We start from the raw sequence: 22,618 nt of genomic DNA on the forward strand, positions 1-22,618 counted from the left end.
ATTTAAGATTATAGATTTAACTCAACAGTTTAAAGTGGTTATAACTGCACCTGTAATAAAGGCTAATTGGGTACCAATATGTTTAAACATCTGAATGCAATATCAATATTAATTATCAATGCAATGGTAATGATGATGGTTATTAACAATAGCAGCAAAATATCTCTCCAATCTCAATACTATCTAAAATATAACAGGACACTGGCGTAAATTCTCGATCATCTCACACTTCTGTTTAATCAGTTTTCCGTTTGATGTTTCTTCAGTTCTAATCTCAGCCAAACTGATTTACTCAGGAACAAATAAAACACTGAAAAAAGCCAAACAATAAAATGTTTAAGTTATCTAAGTGACTTATATATCATGTTTAACCTGAGTAGCGAAAGACGGCGGGGGTTTGAAAACGATGTACTCCCCGTACATCGTTCGCTGTTCTCGCCGGCTCTAGTGAGCCTTGAACCCCGGCTCGCTATGGAGCTGGTGGGTAACAGACGTCTCTGAAAACGTTGGAGCACTTTTGCAAATATGTGATGTCTTGATAAACCGAGCAGATATTTGAGGTTTACACAGCTACATTCTCGCCTAAAAATATCTTAAAAGTTTATTTTGTGACCCAGAAAGAATAATAAGAGTAATATTAAAACTAAGTAGCTCCCGCCATTGATGGAAACGGAAATTGGCTGGGCTGCGCTATGAATCCTGGGATATGGTGGGCCACGAAGGATACACCTGACCCGTCCTTCGAATCTGGGGAAAAGGAGAACGCATTTGTCGGCCGCATTCGGAGGAGTCTACGAATTTGGACAGCCTTCGTTGCGTCGCTGTGACGTAATTGGCCTACAAATGCGGCCTCGGGAGGATGCAGCCCATGAATTTGGGCGCCCCCAGTGTGTAACCCGCGTCTCATGTTTCCTGTTTTATTTTGATAGTTCCTTGTCCTGCGTTTAGGGTATTCAGTTTTGCTTATTCCCTGTCTCGTCATGTTTGATCTCTCCCAGCTGTGTTCCCCGTGTTCTTCCACTTGTTTCTGGTTTACCCTTGTTCCTAGCTCCCTGTTTTCTTTTAGGTCCCCATCCAGGTTTTCTTTTCTGTGTTTGTAAAGGTTTTGCTACAGTGCAATAAGCTGCTTCCTTCAGTTTACCTTATTGTTTCGAGTCCTGCGTTTAGGTCCTCATCCTGCCTGCAGCAGCACTCAGCATGATGGTAACAAATAGAAAAACTCAAATTGCTCTGATTGTTTATTCCAGTAACATTCCGTGACATCAAACTTCAGTTGGCAAATTTTTTTTATATTAATTTACCTATAAAGTATAGTAAATAACTTTCAAAAGGTGCAATGAAGAAGTGCAAATCCAAAGGTTTTCAGGGCTGGGCGTCTATTGTTGAATGCAAAATGACTCAGGACGGCAGCAAAGACGTCATTCTCTTCTCTGCTAAACTGCAGTTTGGGAGTATTTGGGGGGATTTTTAGGAGGATATCTCATCCTGACTTTTGAAAAACAGTGGAGTGTTATGATAGAGAAAAAGAAGATGTAGTAAGATAAACTGATTATTAGCCTGGGTCTGCACATTAGATTTGCTGACAACATGACTTCTTTAAATGTTTTTTGTTGGCAACCAGGTTTACCGCGACTGCAGCACCGAAACAGGGGCTTCTAAATGTTTACCTGTTGGTGGAGAGGAAGCAGTAACACCACTACAGAAACATGAATACACCCATTCAGCTTTGGGTTAGTTAAAGCACATTAATCTATTTCTTAAGCGTCGAACTCGGGAGCCTTTTTTGAGTCTCTTTCAGGATTCAGAGTCTGACCACTGAAAACTACGCCCGGAGTCCGCTCATCAAGGCGTCGTGGAGTTGAAGGTCGGTGCCCAGTCGGGGTACGTATCCAGCGAGAACAAAGGAATTCCCCAAGTTGCCATGGCCAGCAGGACGGCGAGGACTCCAATCGTGTTGACGCCAAGTCCCGCCTTAACCTGCAGCAGACAGGATCAGATTTTTCTTGTGAATTATGGCCAGCATACATTTAGTGAAAGAGTTATTTCTAGTTGCAACCTCTATTTTCTTGTGACAGAACTCACCATATCTAGGGTGGTAAAGTGTCCATAGCCATACACCACAGCACCTGGTGGGTTGGACACTGGCAGGAGGAAGGAGAAGGATGTGCACAGGGTGGCGGGGATCAGGATGTACAAAGGGTTGACGTGTATGGCCTCGGCCTGAAGCGAGAACAATCTCTCATAAATATTTCCCACATTTGTGAGATTAAATAACAATAATTAGTTTTTATTATAAAAACTTTTATTAACATTCATTCAAAGGATTAAGGGGGGGGGGGGGGGGGCAATATGTATTTACATGTAAATGTGTTAGTAACGTCTGTTTAAACGCATTCCTGTGATTATGTTCGTGTTGGCCTGAAGTGAAGGTGCTTCAGGAAGGTGAACGCACGCAAAGCTACTGGTCCGGACGGGATTCCCGGCCGCGTCCTCAAGTCATGCGCGGCTCAGCTGGCTGGAGTGTTCACGCACATCTTCAACCTTTCCCTCTCTCTGTCTGTAGTCCCAGCCTGCTTCAAAATGGCCACCATCGTCCCTGTACCCAAATCCTCCACCATCTCCTCATTGAACGACTGGCGACCTGTAGCCCTGACCCCCATCGTAAGCAAATGCTTCGAGAAGCTGGTCAGGGACTTCATCTGCTCTGCACTACCCGACTCACTGGACCCTCTACAGTTCGCATACCGCCACAACAGGTCCACTGATGATGCCATAGCCCTGACACTACATACTGCCCTGTCACACCTGGAGAAGAGAGACACGTATGTGAGGATGCTGTTTGTAGATTACAGCTCAGCATTCAATACCATCGTTCCCTCGAAGCTGGACAGGAAACTGCAGGATCTAGGACTGAGCAGCTCCCTCTGCAGCTGGATCCTTAGCTTCCTGTCTGACAGACGCCAAGTGGTCAGACTGGGCAGCATCACCTCATCCCCCATCACACTGAACACTGGTGCTCCACAGGGGTGTGTACTGAGCCCTCTCCTGTACTCACTCTACACCTACGACTGCACAGCCACTAACAGCTCCAACATCATCGTGAAGTTTGCGGACGACACTACAGTGGTGGGTCTTATCACCAACGGTGATGAGACGGCTTACAGGGAGGAGGTCAGCGCCCTGACCCACTGGTGTCAAGACAACCATCTCACCCTCAACGTCGCAAAGACAAAGGAGTTGATAGTGGACTTCCGGAGGTGCAGAGAAGTACACACCCCCATCACCATCAACGGCGCTGCTGTGGAGAGAGTGAGCAGCTTCCGGTTCCTTGGTGTACATCTGGCTGAGGATCTTACGTGGTCAGTACACACAAACAAAACAGTGAAGAAGGCGCAGCAGCGCCTCTTCTTTCTCAGGAGACTGAAAAGATTCGGCATGAGCCCCCGCATCCTCAGGACCTTCTATCACTGTGCCATTGAGAGCATCCTCACTGGATGCATCACCACCTGGTACGGCAACAGCACCGCCTACAACTGTAAAGCTCTCCAGCGAGTAGTGCATAATTGGAGGTGAGCTTCCCTCCCTCCAAGACATCTACAGGAAGCGGTGCCTGAGGAAAGCGGGGAGGATCATCAAGGACTCCAGTCACCCCAGCCATAAACTGTTCAGACTGCTTCCATCAGGAAGGAGGTTCTGCAGCATCCGGTCCCGTACCAGCAGACTGAGAGACAGCTTTTTCCACCAGGCCATCAGACTGCTGAACACGTCATAGACACCTCAGCTTCACTACTGGAACTTTAACATTATGCACTCCATACTGTACAGTAACGCCACTGTTTTGCACATATTCAACTCTGTATATTTTATATTATATATTTTATTTATTGTTTACTCTATTTAATTTGTAAAATATGTTTACACACACACACACACACACACACACACACACACACACACACACACACACACACGTAGAAAAATATTTAGTATACACATCCAGAAATGCATATACTATTATATATTGTACATATATTTATTAGTTTCGGATGTAGCCATTCTTGTATTTTGCTTGTTTACATTATTGTATTTTGCACAACTCTGTTGCTTGTGAAGCTCGCACACAAGAATTTCACTCACATGTGCTGTACCAATGTACCTGCACATGTGATGTGACAATAAAAGTGATTTGATTTGATTTGATTTGATTTGATTTGAAATATCGCCCTCTGCTGGTACTGCAGCTTACTGTACCTTTTGCATGCATGTCCATTTCACGCTTTGAAGATGCAAAGCTTGGGATGGACGTGGTCGACGGGTGTGTCTATTGCATGCTTTGCAGTGATACTGGTTGAAAAGATAGACATTGCCAACTTGACATCCCCCCCTCTAACTTGGTCAGGATGCTATGTTCACAAACTGCCTCCGTTTGGACCTGTTCTTTTTGTATTTTTTTAAACCAGAGTCATTGTGGCAATTCAGGGAAATATTACGTGTGTCTGTAGCATATAGGTTTATATGGTTAAATGGTAATTGCGAAAAGTAAAACACAAGAGGAACAATGCATTTAAAAAAAAAAAAGAAATTAATGAAAAACGATGTGTTTCAGGTCATTTTTACGGAGTAACGAGAAAGTAACGTGTAATGAATTACTTCCTCCTGTTAGTAATTAATTAATGTACTACATTACTTTTACGAAAAGTGTTCTAATATGTGCATTTTTTTTAGTAATGACCCCAACACTGATCACAACAAAGAGGGGAAATATCTCCAACATGCGCCAACATGCAATTACTTTGCACAAATGTAATGTCTTTGATTTACTGCCCGGGTGTGAAACTCTGTGATGGACCACCTGTGAACATCCAGACTACTCTTATTTCAAGAATTGTGCTCCACCAAAAAAACACAAGTATACAAATGAGTGGTTTGAATTGACCAGAGGAACGTGCTCAAGGCCAGCAGACAGAGGCACCATCTTCTTTTGGAGGTCAACGATGAGGGTTGAATCTCTCAGCCAACCCAGAGATCAGAGAACTAAATGTCCCTTAGAAAAGCTAAATGAGTAAGTTCTGCACACTTCCTGGAGAAACCCCTCCCTACTTATGGGGGGTCCGAAGGACTTGAGACAGAACTGTAAAAAGAGTTGTTAGCCTTGATGTGGTCGTCTCTTTTGTTGTAAGTTCCATATGCTCTGTTTTATGTTGAAACAAAATCTTAAAGCTCATAAACAGTACAAACTGCAGCTAAAGCAAAACACTGAAACAGCAGAACAACTCAGATGTCACAGCAGTTTCCCTCAAAAAAGCTGAATTTATCAGACTGAAAACACTGATGAGGTCAGGACTGAGGAGACATGAGAGGAATCTTGAAGACGTGTCTCTGCATAGTCTTAGCACTCGAGCACTTAAATTAATGCTTGAACTGGAGGCCGACCTCATGCTAAGTTGATGTTATGGAAGTTAAAGAATTTACAGGCATCAAATAGCATTTAGGCTCAACAAATGAAAAAGCAGATTCTGAAGAAAATGAATCATCTGGAAGCTGAAACCACACAGTTTTACTTATTTTTTCAGAGTTATTTTTCACTAATTTGGCTCTAGTGCTGCATTTGACGGTGAAACGGGGAACAACGCGCAGGAAAGGCCCAGACCAGCACCCGTGGTGCACAGCTGATTTCTAAAGAGCTCATTAATTCAACATGAGTATAAAATTGCTGCTCATCCCTTGCGTGTTGTATTTGTCGGGAGAAGCTAATCAGAAGAAAGTAGGGTTAAAGGGAGTGGATTTAAACGGTTTGTTTCAAGCAGACCATGAACGGAGGGATTCCTCCACAGCCCAGTGTAAGATAAATAATGATTATTTTAAGTACTCTAGTAAAGTCCAAGAATAAAATACTGAGCTCAAAATTGAACAGTAATTCTTAGCATTTCGGCGGATCTGTAAAGTATAACACACTGAACTAACCAGAGGAGAGAGAATGGGGAGGAAGATGGTGATGGTGGCAGCGTTGCTGGCCACCTCTGTCAGTGTGGTGGTAAGGAGGCAGGCCACTGTGACTGTGGCTAAGACCGGGAGGTCGCCCAGAGGTGTCATCAGCCTGGCCAGCCATAAAGACAGACCTGACTCCTGCACACACAAACAAACACACATGTTAAGTGTACAGCAGATTTTATACCAGCTTTAGGTGCCATTATATCAACCACTGGTTTCTGAAGGCCCATTTTGAAGATTTGACATGACATTTGTGGACATATGACCAGATGCAATGAGGACAGGCTGGTCTGACTGTGAAGCCATTTGTTCATTAATTAATGATTTCAATTGTAGAGAAATTGTCAGTGGACAATGCACAGTTAGCCATACCATGGCAAAATTCACAAAAAAGACTTTTTTGTTCAGCTTGAGTCTAAATGAGTGACTGAGCCCATAAACTGAGCAGCAAAGTGCGTACAGAGGGCAATTCAAAGAGAAGGTGTTTGCACTGACCTCTGTAGGTCCTGAAGTCTTTTTACAACCACAGTCGGTTGGCCTATATCTTTATCTATCTCTATATCTGTCGCTGTTTATCTCTAGAGACAGAGATAGACAGAGATATAATTGAAGTGCACTCAAAACTATGTTATTTGAGTGTACTTATGGTTTAACTTTAAGCTAAACAATCTTGATCCTTTTTTTATTTCATGCTTTTCAGTAAGTTTTACTATAATCTTTCTGATCGTGAGCACTGACTGAAAACAATGTTGACACAATCAGGGGAGTAGTCCGGTTAAAGTTGTTGTAATCCCCAATGATCTGCACCAGAGAGCTGTTTTTTATCTGGACCTGAGGTTTTTCTGTGTTAGCTGTGAAAACTTTACAATGTTTGCATCAAATTTCTTCTTGTTCGGTATGAGGAAACTGTTCTGAATGAAGTGTAATTTGTATGTCAGCATACCTCTGCACCTTTAGCGAGGGCAAAGCCTCCACTGACCATCAGGGCAACTTGCCACGGCATGGAGGCCTGAAACTCTTTCCAGGAAATCATTGACTCTGAATTGAGAGAGAAAAACATTTACTGGGACTGATGGCACAGATGCTGAAAAACAGACAAGCTGTTCAGAACCTCTGAGATTTAAATGAGTGTTAATACTTTACTGATTTTAGGTATTCACACATTTCTGTGCAGCTTAAAGTTTATTTTTTTTATGTAAAAGCTTGATATACATAGGACACAATAACCAAAGAAGTGAGAATAATGTATTGTAGGAAAACTGTATTAAGAAGAATTAAGAAAAACAAAAGTTATCTACAGTAGGAAATCTACACTACTTAAACTCAACCAATTATGCTAATTTCCTGCTCTGGGGCTCTTTGAGTACTTGTGTTAGCCTTCAACGTCTGAGTAAACAACAAGCCACGTTCCATACATTTACCATATTTTCTGGAGGGTCCGTGAGCAGGTACGATGAAGAGGAGGACGCCCAGCACCAGAGCCACAGTGGCATCTGTGATGTAGTTGGATTTACTGAAAAACAGAAAAAGTGATCAGCTGGGTCATGGTTCAATGCTGCTGTGAAAAATCATAAATATATGTGTTTCCCAAAGAATCTGGTCTGATATTTGTCATTCTATCAAGAAACTGCCTGGAAAGGTCAAAACCAACAATAAGTCTGTTGGTTTCTACTGAAAGTGACTCCCAGATGAACTTCTCTGTATTAGAAAAGTTCTTTCGTGAAACAGCTGGTAACTTTGCATTACAAAGAGGAAACAATACATATTTTTAACAGTGTACGACTTCTCATGTTGCTCTTGGAAGAGGTGGAATTTTTCAAAATGATACTACATTTAAGAGTATTTGCTTCAAGGTTGTCTCCACATGCCTCTCTGGATGCTTCAGCACTACTGTTTATTTCTTCCCGAGAAATCTGTTCTGGCTGTTGAACAGACAGCAGTTTTAGGAGAGAGCCTGCAGCACATTCAGATACACGAATGTGCATGTGAACCACGATTTTTTTTCTTGATATTCATGGGGTTGTGCACTAATTTTCAAGCATCAGACTCCTGGAGGGGAGCTCGACTCTCCAGAAACACCTGAAGAGAACATTCAGCGGAAACTTTCAGGGTGCATATTATTGCCTGCAGGCATTATAGTTTCCATATCTCCATTTCAAGATCAAGTTTGAGTTGACACAGTGGCAGAGATCCAGAACAAATAGTAAGATTGTGACCTCTACAGAACGATCTATAGCAGGAGCGCTGTAGAAGGACACTGGACAAAATTAAACTATGGGTTTGTTGTTGTTGTTGCTTTAATGGGGAAAAAAATCGAGGGCTTTAAGATCACACCTTGTACTTGGGAATAAGTTTGAATAATTTCCAAGAAAATAAAAGAAGGTTGTGACTCACTGAGGGAAGAGGGAAGCCCAGCCGGGTATAAAACCTGGAGATCTGGTCAACCACAACAAAACCATGACCACAAAAACCACCCCGGTGAAGATCTCCTGAGAACTGGAGAGAGGGAACGAATGAATGTGTGAATGCATAAATTATCATAGGAATGTCTTTCTGTCAATAACTGATCAACAAGTAAATGAATGATGGCAATCTAAGGTAATGTAAAACCCTCTGTATTATTAAATAAATTCCTGAATGAAAATATAGCTCTTTAAAAGAGTTATATTGTAAGTTATATATGTGCTGACAGAGAGAGAGTTCACCAAACCTCCAGGCTATAGATGTCTTTATCCATCTCATTTGGCCTGAGTTGGTCAGTTTGTGAGATAAATGTCTCCCTCTCATGAATATAAAACCAGGTGGCCCTTGCCTTGTTATGTTCAAAGTGCACCCAAAAAACAAGTAAATAAATAAATACATTTATTCTGAATGAATCCCAAAAACGAAAAGAAAAAGACTGAAAAATGCAGAAGCAATGTCTCTTTGTAGAAATCATGACCTGTCTGCACAACAAAGCAAACAAAAACTGTGAAGGTTTTTCTACAGAAGAACGCTTCAGGCAACCTTCTGGAGACCCTTAGTCATTCTGGATTAGGCAGGTTGTCCCAATAAAATTCCAAATAAGGGGTTAAAAAATGGGGTAAACATTTATATTCTGATTATTTTTACCATGTGTATTAATATAGGTGTTTTAGACGATACATATATAGTTCAATTTTTATGTTTGTTTGTTTTTTATTCAAAACACCGAATACAAAAATGAATGACCATTCATTTGCCTGTTTCTAATATTTGAGGTCAGTGAATGGATGAATAGATAAATGGACATATTAATGCCTGACAGCAGTAATGACCACGCATGAATGAATAAATGATCAAGCTGATTACTTTGAAGAATAAACAAGTGTGTAAATGAACGAATGAGAGATCACCGAATGGCTCCCAGCTTCTTGTACTCGTCTTCCAGCACCTTTTTCACCGCCCTCTCTCTCTCAGACTGCTCTCCCCGACACTGCCACAGGAACTTGAAGCTGCGTAAGAGAGAGAGAGAGAGAGAGAGAGAGAGAGAGAGAGAAAGAGGAAGTGCCCACACTGAATTTAATGACTGACTGTGTTTGGTTAAAAGCACAGATAGACAATGAAAAAATAATTATATATTTACATAGTTGTGAAACTATATAGTCAGCACAGTGGCGCGTGGTTAGCGCTATTGCCGCACAGCAAGAAGGTCCTGAGTTTAATTCCACCATCAGGCCGGGGTCTTTCTGTGTGGGCGTTTGCGTGGGCAGTTTGTGGGGATAGGCAAAAACTGCCCATAGGTATGAATGCGGGAGTGAATGTGAGTGCGAATGGTTGTCTGTCTCTGTGTGTTAGCCCTGCGACAGACTGGCGACCTGTCCAGGGTGTGCCCCGCCTCTCGCCCTATGACAGTTGGGATAGGCTCCAGCACCCCCCGCGACCCTGAAAAGGATAAGCGGAAGCGGATGGATGGATGAAAATATATAAATTATAACCAAGTTATTCAAATACTTAGTGGGTCTGAATTTTACTTTCACTAGCTGGGACCACATCTTCAGTTACGATGAATGATGATGGATGAGAGACCGTGGACTGATGCTGCGATTTGGGGAAGGCCTCGGAGGGGACTGGCAGCAGCTCCTGGGTGGGGCAGATCCCCAAAGAAGGCATCCCCAAGCAGAAGCGAAGATTGGACATTGTGAAGGTCTTGGAGATTGTTGCGAATGTATAACTGGTAGTCTTGTGATGACCATCGGACCGTGAGCTTGATTAAGTGGTCCGTAATTCCTTTGCGGGAGGCATAAGTTGCTGTACCAATGTGGAAGGAATGGCCAAAGAAGAGATTAGGAGAAATCCTGGACACCATAAAACTTGCCAAAAATGTGAAAGAAACTATGATCTGGTTGGGATGTGGCTGGATTCGATGATGAGCTGAAGGTCTGAATGTAAGTTATGCTGGGATTTTCTGAGGTAGAGGTAATGGGTCAGCAATTCAAAGGGGCTTAAAGGTGAGTTTATTTTAAAGTAAAATATCAAAAAGCGGCTGCGCAATTGGTTGGTTTTGCTTTGTCTGAAGAAGAAGATGAAGCAGTTTTTGGAGACTGGGCGGCGGTTGCTTAAGCAGGGATAAAGATCCGGATGGAATTTTGTCGATAAGGAGGTCAATTCTGAACAGCGTAGAAACCCGAAGAAGGCAAGCAGCAACATAGTGTGCAGGCCAGTAAGTAGTCACTGTACTTCAGCCGGAGCATGGAAATGCAGTGATAAAGAAGTTAGGGGCAAACGGCATGGGGTTGCAATGGGAGCCTGACGTTGGAGACCTTTGATGAGTAGCAAGCTGAGATGGGTTTAGAGGTCAAGCAACGCCCCCTGTGAGCACATGACGATGGGGCCGTCGCGGCTGTTGATCAACCTGGGTGGAGTAGGCTGGTTGAGTAGTGGAAAAATCAGCTCTGTCAGATCTATATATTTACAAGCAATGATTTGTTGGCAAAGGTAAGCGGATACTGGGAAAGAGGTGACCCTAAAATGACGTTGCTCTATGCTCAGGCTGCTGGGGAACATCCCACAATGCACTGAGTACTGCAGTTTGTATTTGAGTTTGTCTGTCCATATTCTCCATTTTTGTCTTCTCCTCTCTTACTCCCTCCTAACCAGTCACAATAAAAGCCCCCTCGCCGGGCCTGGTTTTATTGGAGGTTCCTCCCCACCATCTCCAAATGTTTACTGAAGAAGGACGACCTGCACATTGGGACCCTCTGATGTTTACATTATATTACAATCTCATCTCACTGGCAGCAAACATCAGCTGATGGTTCAACCTTTGACCACATCTAATATAGTGAACTATTAAAGATACTTCCCCCCCCCCACACCCACAGTTGCTACAGAACTGCAGAGTGCTTTAAAATTCACCTCCATCCCTGCTCTTCCTTTTTCTGTTCTTCCTGCTGTCATCTGCTCTGTTATTTCCTGAAGTCCGACTACTGCCTTATTTCTTAAATATCAATGACTGCAAATGCAAATAACACCATCCATCCATCCATCTTCATCCGCTTTATCCGGGGCCGGGTCGCGGGGGCAGCAGCCTAAGCAAAGAGGCCCAGACCTCCCTCTCCCCAGCCACCTCCTCCAGCTTATCCGGGGGAATACCAAGGCGTTCCCAGGCCAGCCGAGAGATATAATCTCTCCAGCGTGTCCTGGGTCTGCCCCGGGGCCTCCTCCCGGTGGGACATGCCTGGAACACCTCACCCAGGAGGCGCCCAGGGGGCATCCTTGTCAGATGCCCGAACCACCTCAGCTGGCTCCTTTCGATGTGGAGCAGCAGCTGCTCTACTCTGAGCCCCTCCCGGATGGCCGAACTTCTCACCCTATCTCTAAGGGAGAGGCCAGCCACCCTTCGGAGGAAGCTCATTTCTGCTGCTTGTATCCGCGATCTCGTTCTTTCGGTCACTACCCACAGCTCGTGGCCATAGGTGAGGGTAGGGACGTAGATCGACCGGTAAATTGAGAGCTTCACTTTTACACTCAGCTCCCTCTTCACCACGACGGACCGGTGCAGCGTCCGCATTACTGCAGCTGCAGCCCCAATCCGTCTGTCGATCTCCGGCTCCCTTCTCCCATCACTCGCGAACAAGACCCCGAGATACTTGAACTCCTCCACTTGGGGCAGGAACTCATCCCCGACCCGGAGTGGGCACTCCACCCTTTTCCGGCTGAGAACCATGGCCTCAGATTTGGAGGTGCTGATCCTCATTCCCGCTGCTTCACACTCGGCTGCGAACCATTCCAGTGCGAGCTGGAGGCCCTCACCCGATGAAGCCAACAGAACCACATCATCTGCAAAAATCAGAGATGAGATTCTGAGGCCACCAAAGCGAAAGCCCTCCGCCACCTGGCTGCGCCTAGAAATCCTGTCGGTTGTATAGGGATCGAATGGCCCGTAGCAATGGGCCAGACACCCCATATTCCCGCAACACCTCCCACAGGACACCCCGAGGGACACGGTCGAATGCCTTCTCCAAGTCCACAAAACACATGTAGACTGGTTGGGCAAACTCCCATGCACCCTCAAGTATCCTGGAGAGGATAAAGAGCTGGTCCAGTGTTCCGCGACCAGGACGAAAACCGCATTGTTCCTCCTGTATCCGAGGTTCGACTAACGGACGAACTCTCCTTTCCAGCACCCTGGCATAGACTTTCCCAGGGAGTCTGAGGAGTGTGATCCCCCTGTAGTTGGAACACACCCTCCGGTCCCCTTTCTTAAAGATGGGGACCACCACCCCGGTCTGCCAGTCCACAGTCCACATGCAAATAACACATTTTGGGAAAATATTGCAGACTTTTGGAGGATAGTTTGGAGTGTCCCCTCTGCAAATCGATACCTTTTCCCCTGGTAGGGTCTCCCATGGTGTGCATGCTGCGGTGGGTATCCTAGGATCCCCTCGGCTTGCTGCCTGTACTTTGGGGTTTCTCCCAGCAGACGAGCGGGTTTCTTCCCTGCGCCTTCGGGTGAGTGAACAGGTCCTGACTGTTGTCTGCTCTTATGTGCCGACTGACGGTTCAGACTACCCAGCCTTCTTGGAGTCCCTGGGTGGGGTGCTTGAAGGTGCTCCACCTGGGAACTCCGTTGTCCTACTGGGAGACTTCAACGCTCATGTGGGCAACGTTAATGAGACCTGTTTGAACATAAGAGTGTCCATACATGCATGGACACCCTAGTCTGCAAGTCAGTGATCGATTTTACAATCGTATCACCAGACCTGCGGCCATTTGTTCTGGACACTTGGGTAAAGAGAGGGGCTGAGCTGTCAACTGATCACCACCGGGTGGTGAGTTGGATCAGGTGGCGGGGGAGGACGCTGGACAGACCTGGCGCACCCAAACGTATAGTGAATTTGTGCTGGGAACACCTGGCAGAGGCCATAGGTTTGTGAGATCGTCTACGCATACCTCCGGCAGAGCTTCAAGGGCATTCTGAGGGAGAATGGTGACATTGAGGCTGACTGGACCATGTTCAGCACCTCCATTGCCAAACCAAATGTTGGGCACCAGAGGTGAAGGGATCCACAAAGCTGAAGAAGGAGGCCAATCTGGCTTGTTTAGCTTGTGGGACTTTGGAGGCAGTTGATATGTACCGACAGACCAAGCGGAACATGGCTTGGGCAGGGGCTGAAGCAAAAAGTCAGGTGTGGTAGGAGTTTGGAGAGGCCATGGAAAAAGACTAAAAAGAGATTCTAGCACACCGTCAGGTGACTCAGGAGGGGAAAGCGGTGGCCTACCTGCACTGTGTATATTGCGGATTGAACGCTACTGACTTCGACTGAAAACATCTCTGGATCTCGTTTACAAGAGACAAGAGAAGGAAGCGGAAGATCGACAGATGGATTGGTGCTGCGGTTGCAGTGATGTGGACGCTGTACCGGTCTGTCGTGGTGAAGAGAGCTGAGTTTAAAAGCGAAGCTCTCATTTTACCAGTCGATCGACGTCTCTACCCTCACCTATGGTCACGAGCTGTTGATTGTGACCGAAAGGACGAGATTGCTGATACGAGTGATGGATGGGCTGGTGGCCAGGCAGAGGGAATTCTGGGCTTCTCTGCTTAGGTTGCTGCCCCCACAACCCCGCCCCGGATTACTGGAAGAAGATAATAATAATAATAATAATAATAATGGATACTTTATTGATCCCCATGGGGAAATTACTTGTTTTTCTCTGCATTTGACCCATTCACTCAGTGAAGCAGTGGGCAGCCCACTAAGCAGGCGCCCGGGGAGCAGTGTGTAGGGACGGTACCTTGCTCAGGGGTACCTCAGGGTAGCCGTTAAGTGGATTCGAACCGCCGACCTTCCGATCATGGGGCGACCACTTTACCTACTGAGCTATCCCTGCCCCCAATGGTGGATGCATGGATGGATGCATGGATTGATGGTTTCGAGTGTTTTTATGGGGGTGGTTTTTGGCTCTGTTTAAAGGGTACTACAGTATATGCACTGTATTTTAAAAGTTCAGTTAACAGCTTAGCTGATCTTCCAGCCGCTTCAATGGCTACCTGTAGGTGTGCGGTGGACTGGCCAACAGTAAACCTTCAGAATAAAAAACTTGCACATTTAAGTTGCTTTAAATAGGCCCACAAAACTGTCAAACAGCATTTATGTTCTTTAGTTCCTTTTTAAAGAACTTAAAGTTCGAGAGCAAACCAGCCGTGTTGAATGACACTGTTTTATGTAGTCTCTGTTGATGGCATTATTAACAAAGCACAAAAGCATAAATATGAAAACAAATGGTTCATCATCGTCAAAACTCTAATAAATATTCACAACAATAAAGACATAAATGTGATGTGATGATACTTTCACTAATTAATCAATGCAAAGAAATCAGAATAGGATGATGAAACTGATAAAAGAGAAAAAATAATGGAGTGTGCACAAAGAGTAGTCAGAATAGAATAGCACTGATAGCAGGTGATTGGCTCTGCAGATGGTATGCTGACACTCACTCTGAGCCAATGAAGATCCAATACAGCCACAACCATGTCATCAGCAGCATGATAACACTGATGGGCAGGCACAACAGGAGCCAGTTCGCAAAGTTGATGCTGTTGCAGTCTGGGTAAACGCTGAATGTAAAGACAGTGTTTGGAGAACATTGTTTTTTTTTTTTACAGCAGTCTTTCAATCATTTAGTTCATTCTAGCTGTGCAGCAGACTGAATTAACCAAACATGAACGGCAAGCCTTCATTTGTGCCTGTTCATGTTTCTAAAGTAGAATCACTTTAAAGTCTCTTTGTGCTGGTTTTTATCGACTTTATGTTCCTGAAGACTAAAAGAAAGATCGTATGTGTGTTTTCATTAGGTAGGGTTTGTGTTGGTGTGTAGGGCTGTAATTGGAGGTTTCTGATGTTAAATGGTAATTATGAGACAATATGTTCAGAGTAATTTTACAGAGAAACTTGAAAGTAATGAGTAGAGAAAACAAGTTACTTTCTCTGTGGAGTAATTAAGTAACATACTGGATTAATTTTAGCTGTGTTCTGTGTAATAAGAGTAAAACATTACTTTTTTGGAATAATGATCCTGAGTAAAACTTCATTACAACAGAGAGGGGATATACCTCCAGCATAAGCAAACATTTGACCACACAGCTTGCAATTCATTTGCATGAATGTAATGTCTTTGATGTCCTGACTTGCCATGGTGACTCTCAAAGTGCAGCCAATGAGAATTGATAGATTCTACTTACAAGACACTCACCGGTTGAGGTGCTCAGCGAATATGAGGTTAGGAGAGGTTCCGGGCAGCGTGGTGATGCCGCCGATGTTGGAGGAGTAGGCAATGCCGATGCACATGGCTTTGCATAGCATCCGACCCTGTTGACATCCTGTGTCCCTGTGGGAGGCCGTGGGTACGTTTTCTGCAGCCTGTAAGACAAAATGCAGAGAGAAGCAGATTTAGCGGAAGTAGCAGAACATGCAGAACTGGAAAAATATCAAAGAATAATTTTATTCTGTGTTTATTTGGTGCTTTTTTGCACCTCGTCTGCTGCAGGCTGCGACTCTGCTGGTATTTGAACAGAAGTGAAGGTTTCTGTGGGGACATCTGGCTCTGTGCTGTCACTGAGAGAGGAATAAGGGATTCAACTGCTCTTCAAGCACATCAGAAACAAAAACTTAGAACACCCTGAACCCAGAGGGCAGCAGTGAATCCCCATGCTTTACATACCTCAGAGCTTCTTTATTTTTTGCAGTACAGTTGTTGATTTCTGAAAAAATGACAGATTATAGTCAGGGCCACAAGTTCCATCCTACTGTAAGCTCAAAGACACACAGCTATCTCACACTTTTAATTATATTTTGTGCTTTTATAAAGTAAAGTATACTGTTTGTGCAGGTACCGTCCAGCTCCAGGGTAGGGTTGTCTTCACCAGAGTATCCCTCTTCATTCGCCTTTAGAATCTGTTGGAGAACAGCATCTACGATGGGCATCACCATGGTAACAGCTGATGTGTTTTGGACCCACATTGAGAGGAAGGCACAGCCGGACATGAAGCCAAGCAACAACCTGAAGGAGACAGTGGTGTGTTCAAAAAGCAACAATGGAGCCTTCACACTTAAATCTCGAAGAAATACAAAATTTGAATCCAACAGCAGAGAACGAAGATGCTCACCAAGCAGGGTTGACCCCCACCAAGGTGACGAGCCTCAGGGCGACTCTGCGGTGGAGGCCCCACTTCTCGATGGACGTGGCGAGGCAGATAACACCCACAAGCAGGAAGTGGAAGTTATTAAAATACTCCTTTGCCACCTAGAGGAGAAAGGTGATTTTAGAACAGAGAGTGCATCTACAGGGTAATTGAGGAAGAGGAGTAAAAATTTAAGCCCATTTTCAAATTTGAGTTTGTGGCCAAAGAAAATGTTATACAGGGAGTTAACAAGTAACAGATAAACCAATTAAAAATACAGCTTTAAAAAACACACAGATGCACTGGAAAATATTAAATAATTGGATCAGTACCAACAATTGTTCTGAGCTGTAAATCATACAGAGCAAGAAATTAGGAAAACAGGGCTCTTTATTATTTGTCAAGAAAAAAAAGAAAAATTTCATGTTGAAGTCAGTGCTTCTTTTTCCACATGCAGGGACACAAGTAGCACATCTGCTGCTGTGCATTCATAAAGAATAACAATCCTTAAGACGAAGAACATTTTGTCCTCTGTAACTCTGATTGACTCACATTGGAGGACGACATGATACCACACAGGGGGAAGAGGATGGCGGGGAGCATGGCGGTCATGGACAGTGGAATCACCTCTGTTATCCAGTATATTGCCATCAGCAGCAACACAAAGCCACATTCTGCCTCCTACAGGGAAAAAACGATTACACACACACAAACACATCGATGACTGTAATTATAGCTAAAGGTCATTTTTATATAAATGTAATGCAAAGATTAGACGCAGCAGCTTGTCCACTAAGCCAGAGTCTCTCTCGTCACTCAGCAGCTACCTTCAAACACCTTTAGCTAGTTATTTGGACTGAAGCATTGTCTAATTTAACCTTCATTCCAGCGGTTATCTTTCTATTATCTTTACTTTTTTCTTTTCTTTTTTTGAACCATCCAGTTGTGGATCTGCATGAACATTTCCACCACCAGGCTTCACAATCAGGGCCCAGCATTTTGGGTGTCACACTATCAAGTTCTGCTTGATAGTGCAATAATGTTTCCCGTTTTTATTATTATTAGCTTGTCTGTTGATCTTGTCAGTCTTGAATTCTTGCAGTTACTTTGCATATCGGAAGTTATTAGTTCCCTTCACTTCACATTCTTTTCCTTTGAGTCCTTTCCTTATGCAGAGTTTACGTTTCTGTTGGAGTTTCCTTGTTTGGTTTTTAGTGGTTGTTTGTGTCTAATATTTATTGTTACTTCCTCACCCATAATTGCATCGATCTCATGCAGACATGTCTCTTTTCCTCACTGATGTGTCGACCTGAATGCTCCCCATTTTAAAAAAAATAGTGCCGTCTCCCCCTTGTGCTTTGTCTCAGCTATTCTCTCATGTGCTCTGTGTCAGTTTATGCTGTGCACTTGATTTGCTGCTTCATGGACTTTCATGGAATTCTAGGTTCTCCTGAAACAATCTTGTTCTGATCTGTACTAAATATTAGACTTGTAGTCAAGACCGCCTCAACCAAGACAATACCAAGACCAGAGGGTATCGAGAACAATACAAGACGAAGACCAAGACAAAGTCGAGACGAGACCGAGACAAAAAAGTCTTTAAACTGCAGCCAGATGCTGCTTTGTTTACGGGTCTCAGGCATATTTATGTGTTTTTGCGATGCACTCGCACAGCCCTCCTCACCGCTGTCTACTGTCTCACTCACTTACTGAGAGGACAGACGCACGCTCCACTTGACTGTCACGTCTCTCACCCTCTCTGTTTTTCACATAATGATATTATCCTATATCCTCGCACATGATTGGCCACAATATGGAGGGATTGGAGCATAGCTGAGCCACTGTGTGAGAGCTGAGCAGCGAAAGGACATTGAGGAGCGGCTCTCGCTCAATGGGAGTCGACTCTTCTGATTCACCACAAAGCACTCTCTAAGCACGGCTCTTAGAGCTGATGCTTTTGCGCATAACACATTATCGAATGTTACGTTGTGTGTCATGGATACTGTTGACTCCAAATCTCCTGACCACTATGTCGATCTGAGACAGCAAGACCGAGACAGCGAGACCAAGACAAGACTGAGGGATTCGAGACCAAGACCACGTAAAAGTGGTCTCGAGACCACTAACTAAATCCAACTAAATATATCAAATCTTATTATAGCCTGAAAAACAAAATCCCACTGGCAAGCTTTGTTTTTGCACTGCAAAGGCTTTCCTTTGACCTATTTTCAATGTAGGTCAAACTTTCTGTAATCGGATATTGAGCTTTATTTGCAATCCCAGACAAATCATTTGTTAACTGAAATTGTAAAAACTAACCATGAGGTTTCATTTTATGTGTTTTCATTTTATGAGTATATAAAGTTTTATATGCAGAAAGTTTTTGAAAAGGATCAAGGGTCAGATGGCACTAAGTACAAGGGTCTGTTAGCCGTATTTATAGTGACGGGAAAAAGTGTAAAAGATCTCGTAGTGCTTAGAGTTGAAAAAAGTGTATAAGTACAAATCCATGACTGGCTGATAGGAAAGCAAATAAAGAGCCAACGTAAACTTAATAAAGCACAGAGACTGTTCAGATCATCACAAAAACTCTACAATAGCTACAACCTACTGAGATCATATCATAAAGTTTATGTGCTATACAATTAAAACTAGCAGTGGCAACATATTTCACAATATGCAAATAATGATAGGAGCTGCTTAAAAACACTGATCAGTGCAATTTCAGTTAAATTAAACCGTTATGGAGGGGATACAGTTCCCGTCATATTTGTGCACGCACCTTTGTTCCGATGACCAGAGGAAGAGGGAGCAGCAGCAGCGGCGTGAGGATGATCAGGAGAAGGCTGTGATAGTTCCACAGTGCTTCGCTCAGCTTCGTCAGCATCCTTCGGTCGTACATTGTTTTCTTCTCTCCTGCTGGTTCCTACTGTGACCCCGCAGTTATTTGGCTGTGATATGTTAGAGAGGGTAATAATTGACCAAGACTGAGAGGCTGGAAACCAGTTTGGGGAAGTCCTCCAACTACTGGAAGCTTCATTTTACATTTCCTTATCAGTTTTCTTGAGCAAGATACAAAAGCTCATTAGTAACTGTTGGTTATCTCTCCACTAAGACAAAGGTCAGATGTTAATGTGACAAGGCTTTTTATTTATTTCAAGCGTGGTGCTTGAAAGGGTCAATGTCAGTAGTTTCGCTGGAACTACAAATGCTTTTTTCACACCTAATGGAAGTATACCGATTCACAAAACATTTATATGTATCGGTGGTGTGTACTCCATTGTGTGTTATTAATGCTAAAATCTCTTAATCTTCCTTTTGACTTTGTCACAGACTCTGACATAAGAACCAAAACATAAAGGATGCAAAGTTTCTTATCAAGAATCATTTTTATTAAAGTATGTATAGCAAGTATACATATACAGACTTAATAAGTTGCTTCTAGTGGGCAATATGATACTGTTTCTGTACTTGTTTCGGATCCTGATTTTTAAGGGTTTATTTTTTGTTTGATCTTGTTGTAAAATATTTTAAACACAATATTTATTTGCTAGAATGCCGGCCTGCATCATTTAAAATCATCACTAGATTAAAAAACATGATAAGGACTGTTATGTGATTACATGTTGAATAGTCAGAAGTAATAAGACACATGTTGAAAACCCCAGAGCTCCATTAAAGTTTAGCTGAGTTTATAGCCTGTTGCCTTTGACCCACAACTAATGACTAAACCAAATTCATGAAAATACTTTCACAAACAAACTTTCCAGATGGAATGTGCACCGAGCTGACAGCATCCAAACCTCTTAAATTTATGAGTTAGACTTTAATCAAGAAAATGTTATTAAGGGATTAACAGATAAGAGTTTTACAGTACTGTGTAATCTCTTTGAGTCACTCCTGATTTCTTTATATTTTGCTTCCAAGGAGCCAGACTTTATTTTTTTAAAGAGCTCTTTCAGTCCAGTCCTTGTAGCTTACAATTTTCAGAGAAATGTTTGCTTTTGTTTGTTAAGTCAATCAACACTGACCTATGAATCATTCAACCATAGAAAAGACACCAAACTCAAGGAACGAATCAGTGTTGTGTCTACACATAACAGATAAGTTAGCAAAACAACAAATTTAAATTCTATATTTAAGTACTTTCTTACACATACCCTGTCACAAATAAAACAAACAAAAAAAAAACCATTTGTTCCTGTTTCTCCCCTCTGCAAATTGCTACCTTATCGTGGTGGAGGCGTTTGTGCGCTTTGGGGTCCTTAGGACCAAGTAAAGCGCAATACAAAAATACAGACCATTTACCATTTACTAGGGATCCCAGGGGCTATGTTGTCTGGGGGCTTCTGCCCGTTGGTAGTGTCTCCCGTGGAAAATTTGTCCTGGGTGAGGGACCAGACAAGAGCAATTCAGAAGGACACTATAAGTAGAACACCAAGGGAACAGTTCACCCTGCCCAGGATAGGGTTACTGGGGCCCCACCCTGGAGTCAGGCCAACCTGTGCCCAGCAAGGGCCTGTGCTGTTGTCTGCGGGATCAGTGGCGGTTTATAGTTCCCAGCCTTCTTGGAGTCCCTGGGTGGGATGCTGGAGGGTGCTCCATCTGGGGACTCTGTTGTCCTACTGGGAGACTTCAACGCTCATGTGGGCAATGATAGTGAGACCTGGAGGGGTATGATTGGGAGGAACGGCCTCTGGGATCTGAACCCGAGCAGTGTTTCGTTGTTGAACTTCTGTGCAAACCACATTTTGGCCATAACGAACACCATGTTCGAATATAAGTGTAACCAAGGTAACATCTGACCCCACTTCTGCGAATCCCTTTATCCGGTCGTTAAGTGATGACGTGACGAATCCTACTTCCGGGCCTAAAGTAGTCTGCGTTTAATATGGCTTTTGTGTTGTTAACATGTTTAATGTTTTGTATTTTCTTCTATTTAATCTCAAAAAGCTCCTAAAACAGTCAGTGATCACTGTTGACCTCCCTCGGCTTTTATTACCGCTAATCATTTATTTAAGCTCAGTTTTTAAAACCTTAGGATGTAACTACAGCCCAGCCCATGCAGCAGTATATGAATGACTAACCTCGTATTGTGGATGGATTATCTCAGTTGTTCTCCTGACTGAAGTTTGGTCCGTTTACAGCATCCTGCCATGCGATTACATTTGTTTCTGACCACCGAGAACACTCACGTTAACTTTTATTGAGTGGAAAAAAAAGTTAGCTTGTTTATATTATGCTAACATAGCTGTGTCGCTAGCGGTCACGTAGCACATCATTATATACCAGCTAGCCCAACTTCAGTAACCCTACAAACGTCACTGCTGTTTAGTTTTCTGTCTTCATTTATGTTGGAAGTGATAACAGAGCTGTACGTTTTAATTTGTTTCCAAAACCCCGCAGTCAGGACATGCTATATTGTATTTAGATAGAAGCTAGCGAGCTAACTTCCTGCTAACTTCTAACTCCGTTAAATGTCATAAATTCCGTTTTCATGGATGCCTGGATGTTAAACTCAATTGTTACACCTGGTAGAGCAGAACGCTGATCATTTTATTAAAGATGAAAGGCTTTAGACAGTTTTTCAACTCTCAGTAATGCCATAGTGATCGTTTGATATATGGACCTGCAGCGGAGTTTAGGCCCAGACACGGCTAGTGATGTCAGACTTAACGACCTGTATAAATTCTGGGTCAATCAGCTGCATGTCCCCTGCTCCCATGGCTGCTGTTGTCCCTGTGGTTGGCGTGCTTGTCAGATATTGACAAATTACGGACTCCATATCAATTGACAGCGTGCAATAATTCTGTCAGGTTTGGTGGCTCTTCATCACCACATCCACCCCCCTTACATGTGGGGTCCCTCAAGGATCTAACCTGGGCCTAGTACCCTTTTCCCTTTACATGCTCCCATTAGGCTCTATTTTCAGGAAACATGGAATCTCATTTCACTGTTATGCCAATGATTCTCAAATCTACT

The 22,618-nt window shown here is 43.5% G+C and overlaps 1 protein-coding gene across 1 annotated transcript; it reads right to left on the minus strand.

Annotated features, from left to right (window-relative positions):
• Positions 1-870: 870 nt before the first annotated feature.
• LOC309712047 (solute carrier family 13 member 1-like) lies at positions 871-22,270 on the minus strand. The gene is made up of 16 exons (XM_082542632.1): positions 21,724-22,270; positions 19,419-19,587; positions 17,189-17,317; positions 16,622-16,758; positions 16,349-16,515; positions 16,177-16,216; positions 15,989-16,070; positions 15,709-15,875; positions 14,954-15,073; positions 9,366-9,464; positions 8,386-8,487; positions 7,413-7,504; positions 6,935-7,029; positions 5,965-6,126; positions 2,083-2,220; positions 871-1,977 (listed from the first exon to the last, which is right to left on the minus strand). The coding sequence occupies exons 2-16, from the start codon at positions 19,536-19,538 to the stop codon at positions 1,843-1,845; spliced, it is 1,785 nt and encodes a 594-aa protein (XP_082398758.1). The 5' UTR covers positions 19,539-19,587; positions 21,724-22,270; the 3' UTR covers positions 871-1,842.
• Between the last annotated feature and the right edge of the window lie 348 nt (positions 22,271-22,618).

Source organism: Aulonocara stuartgranti, assembly GCF_965226115.1.
Source record: "Aulonocara stuartgranti genome assembly, chromosome: 7".
Classification (NCBI taxonomy): domain Eukaryota; kingdom Metazoa; phylum Chordata; class Actinopteri; order Cichliformes; family Cichlidae; genus Aulonocara; species Aulonocara stuartgranti.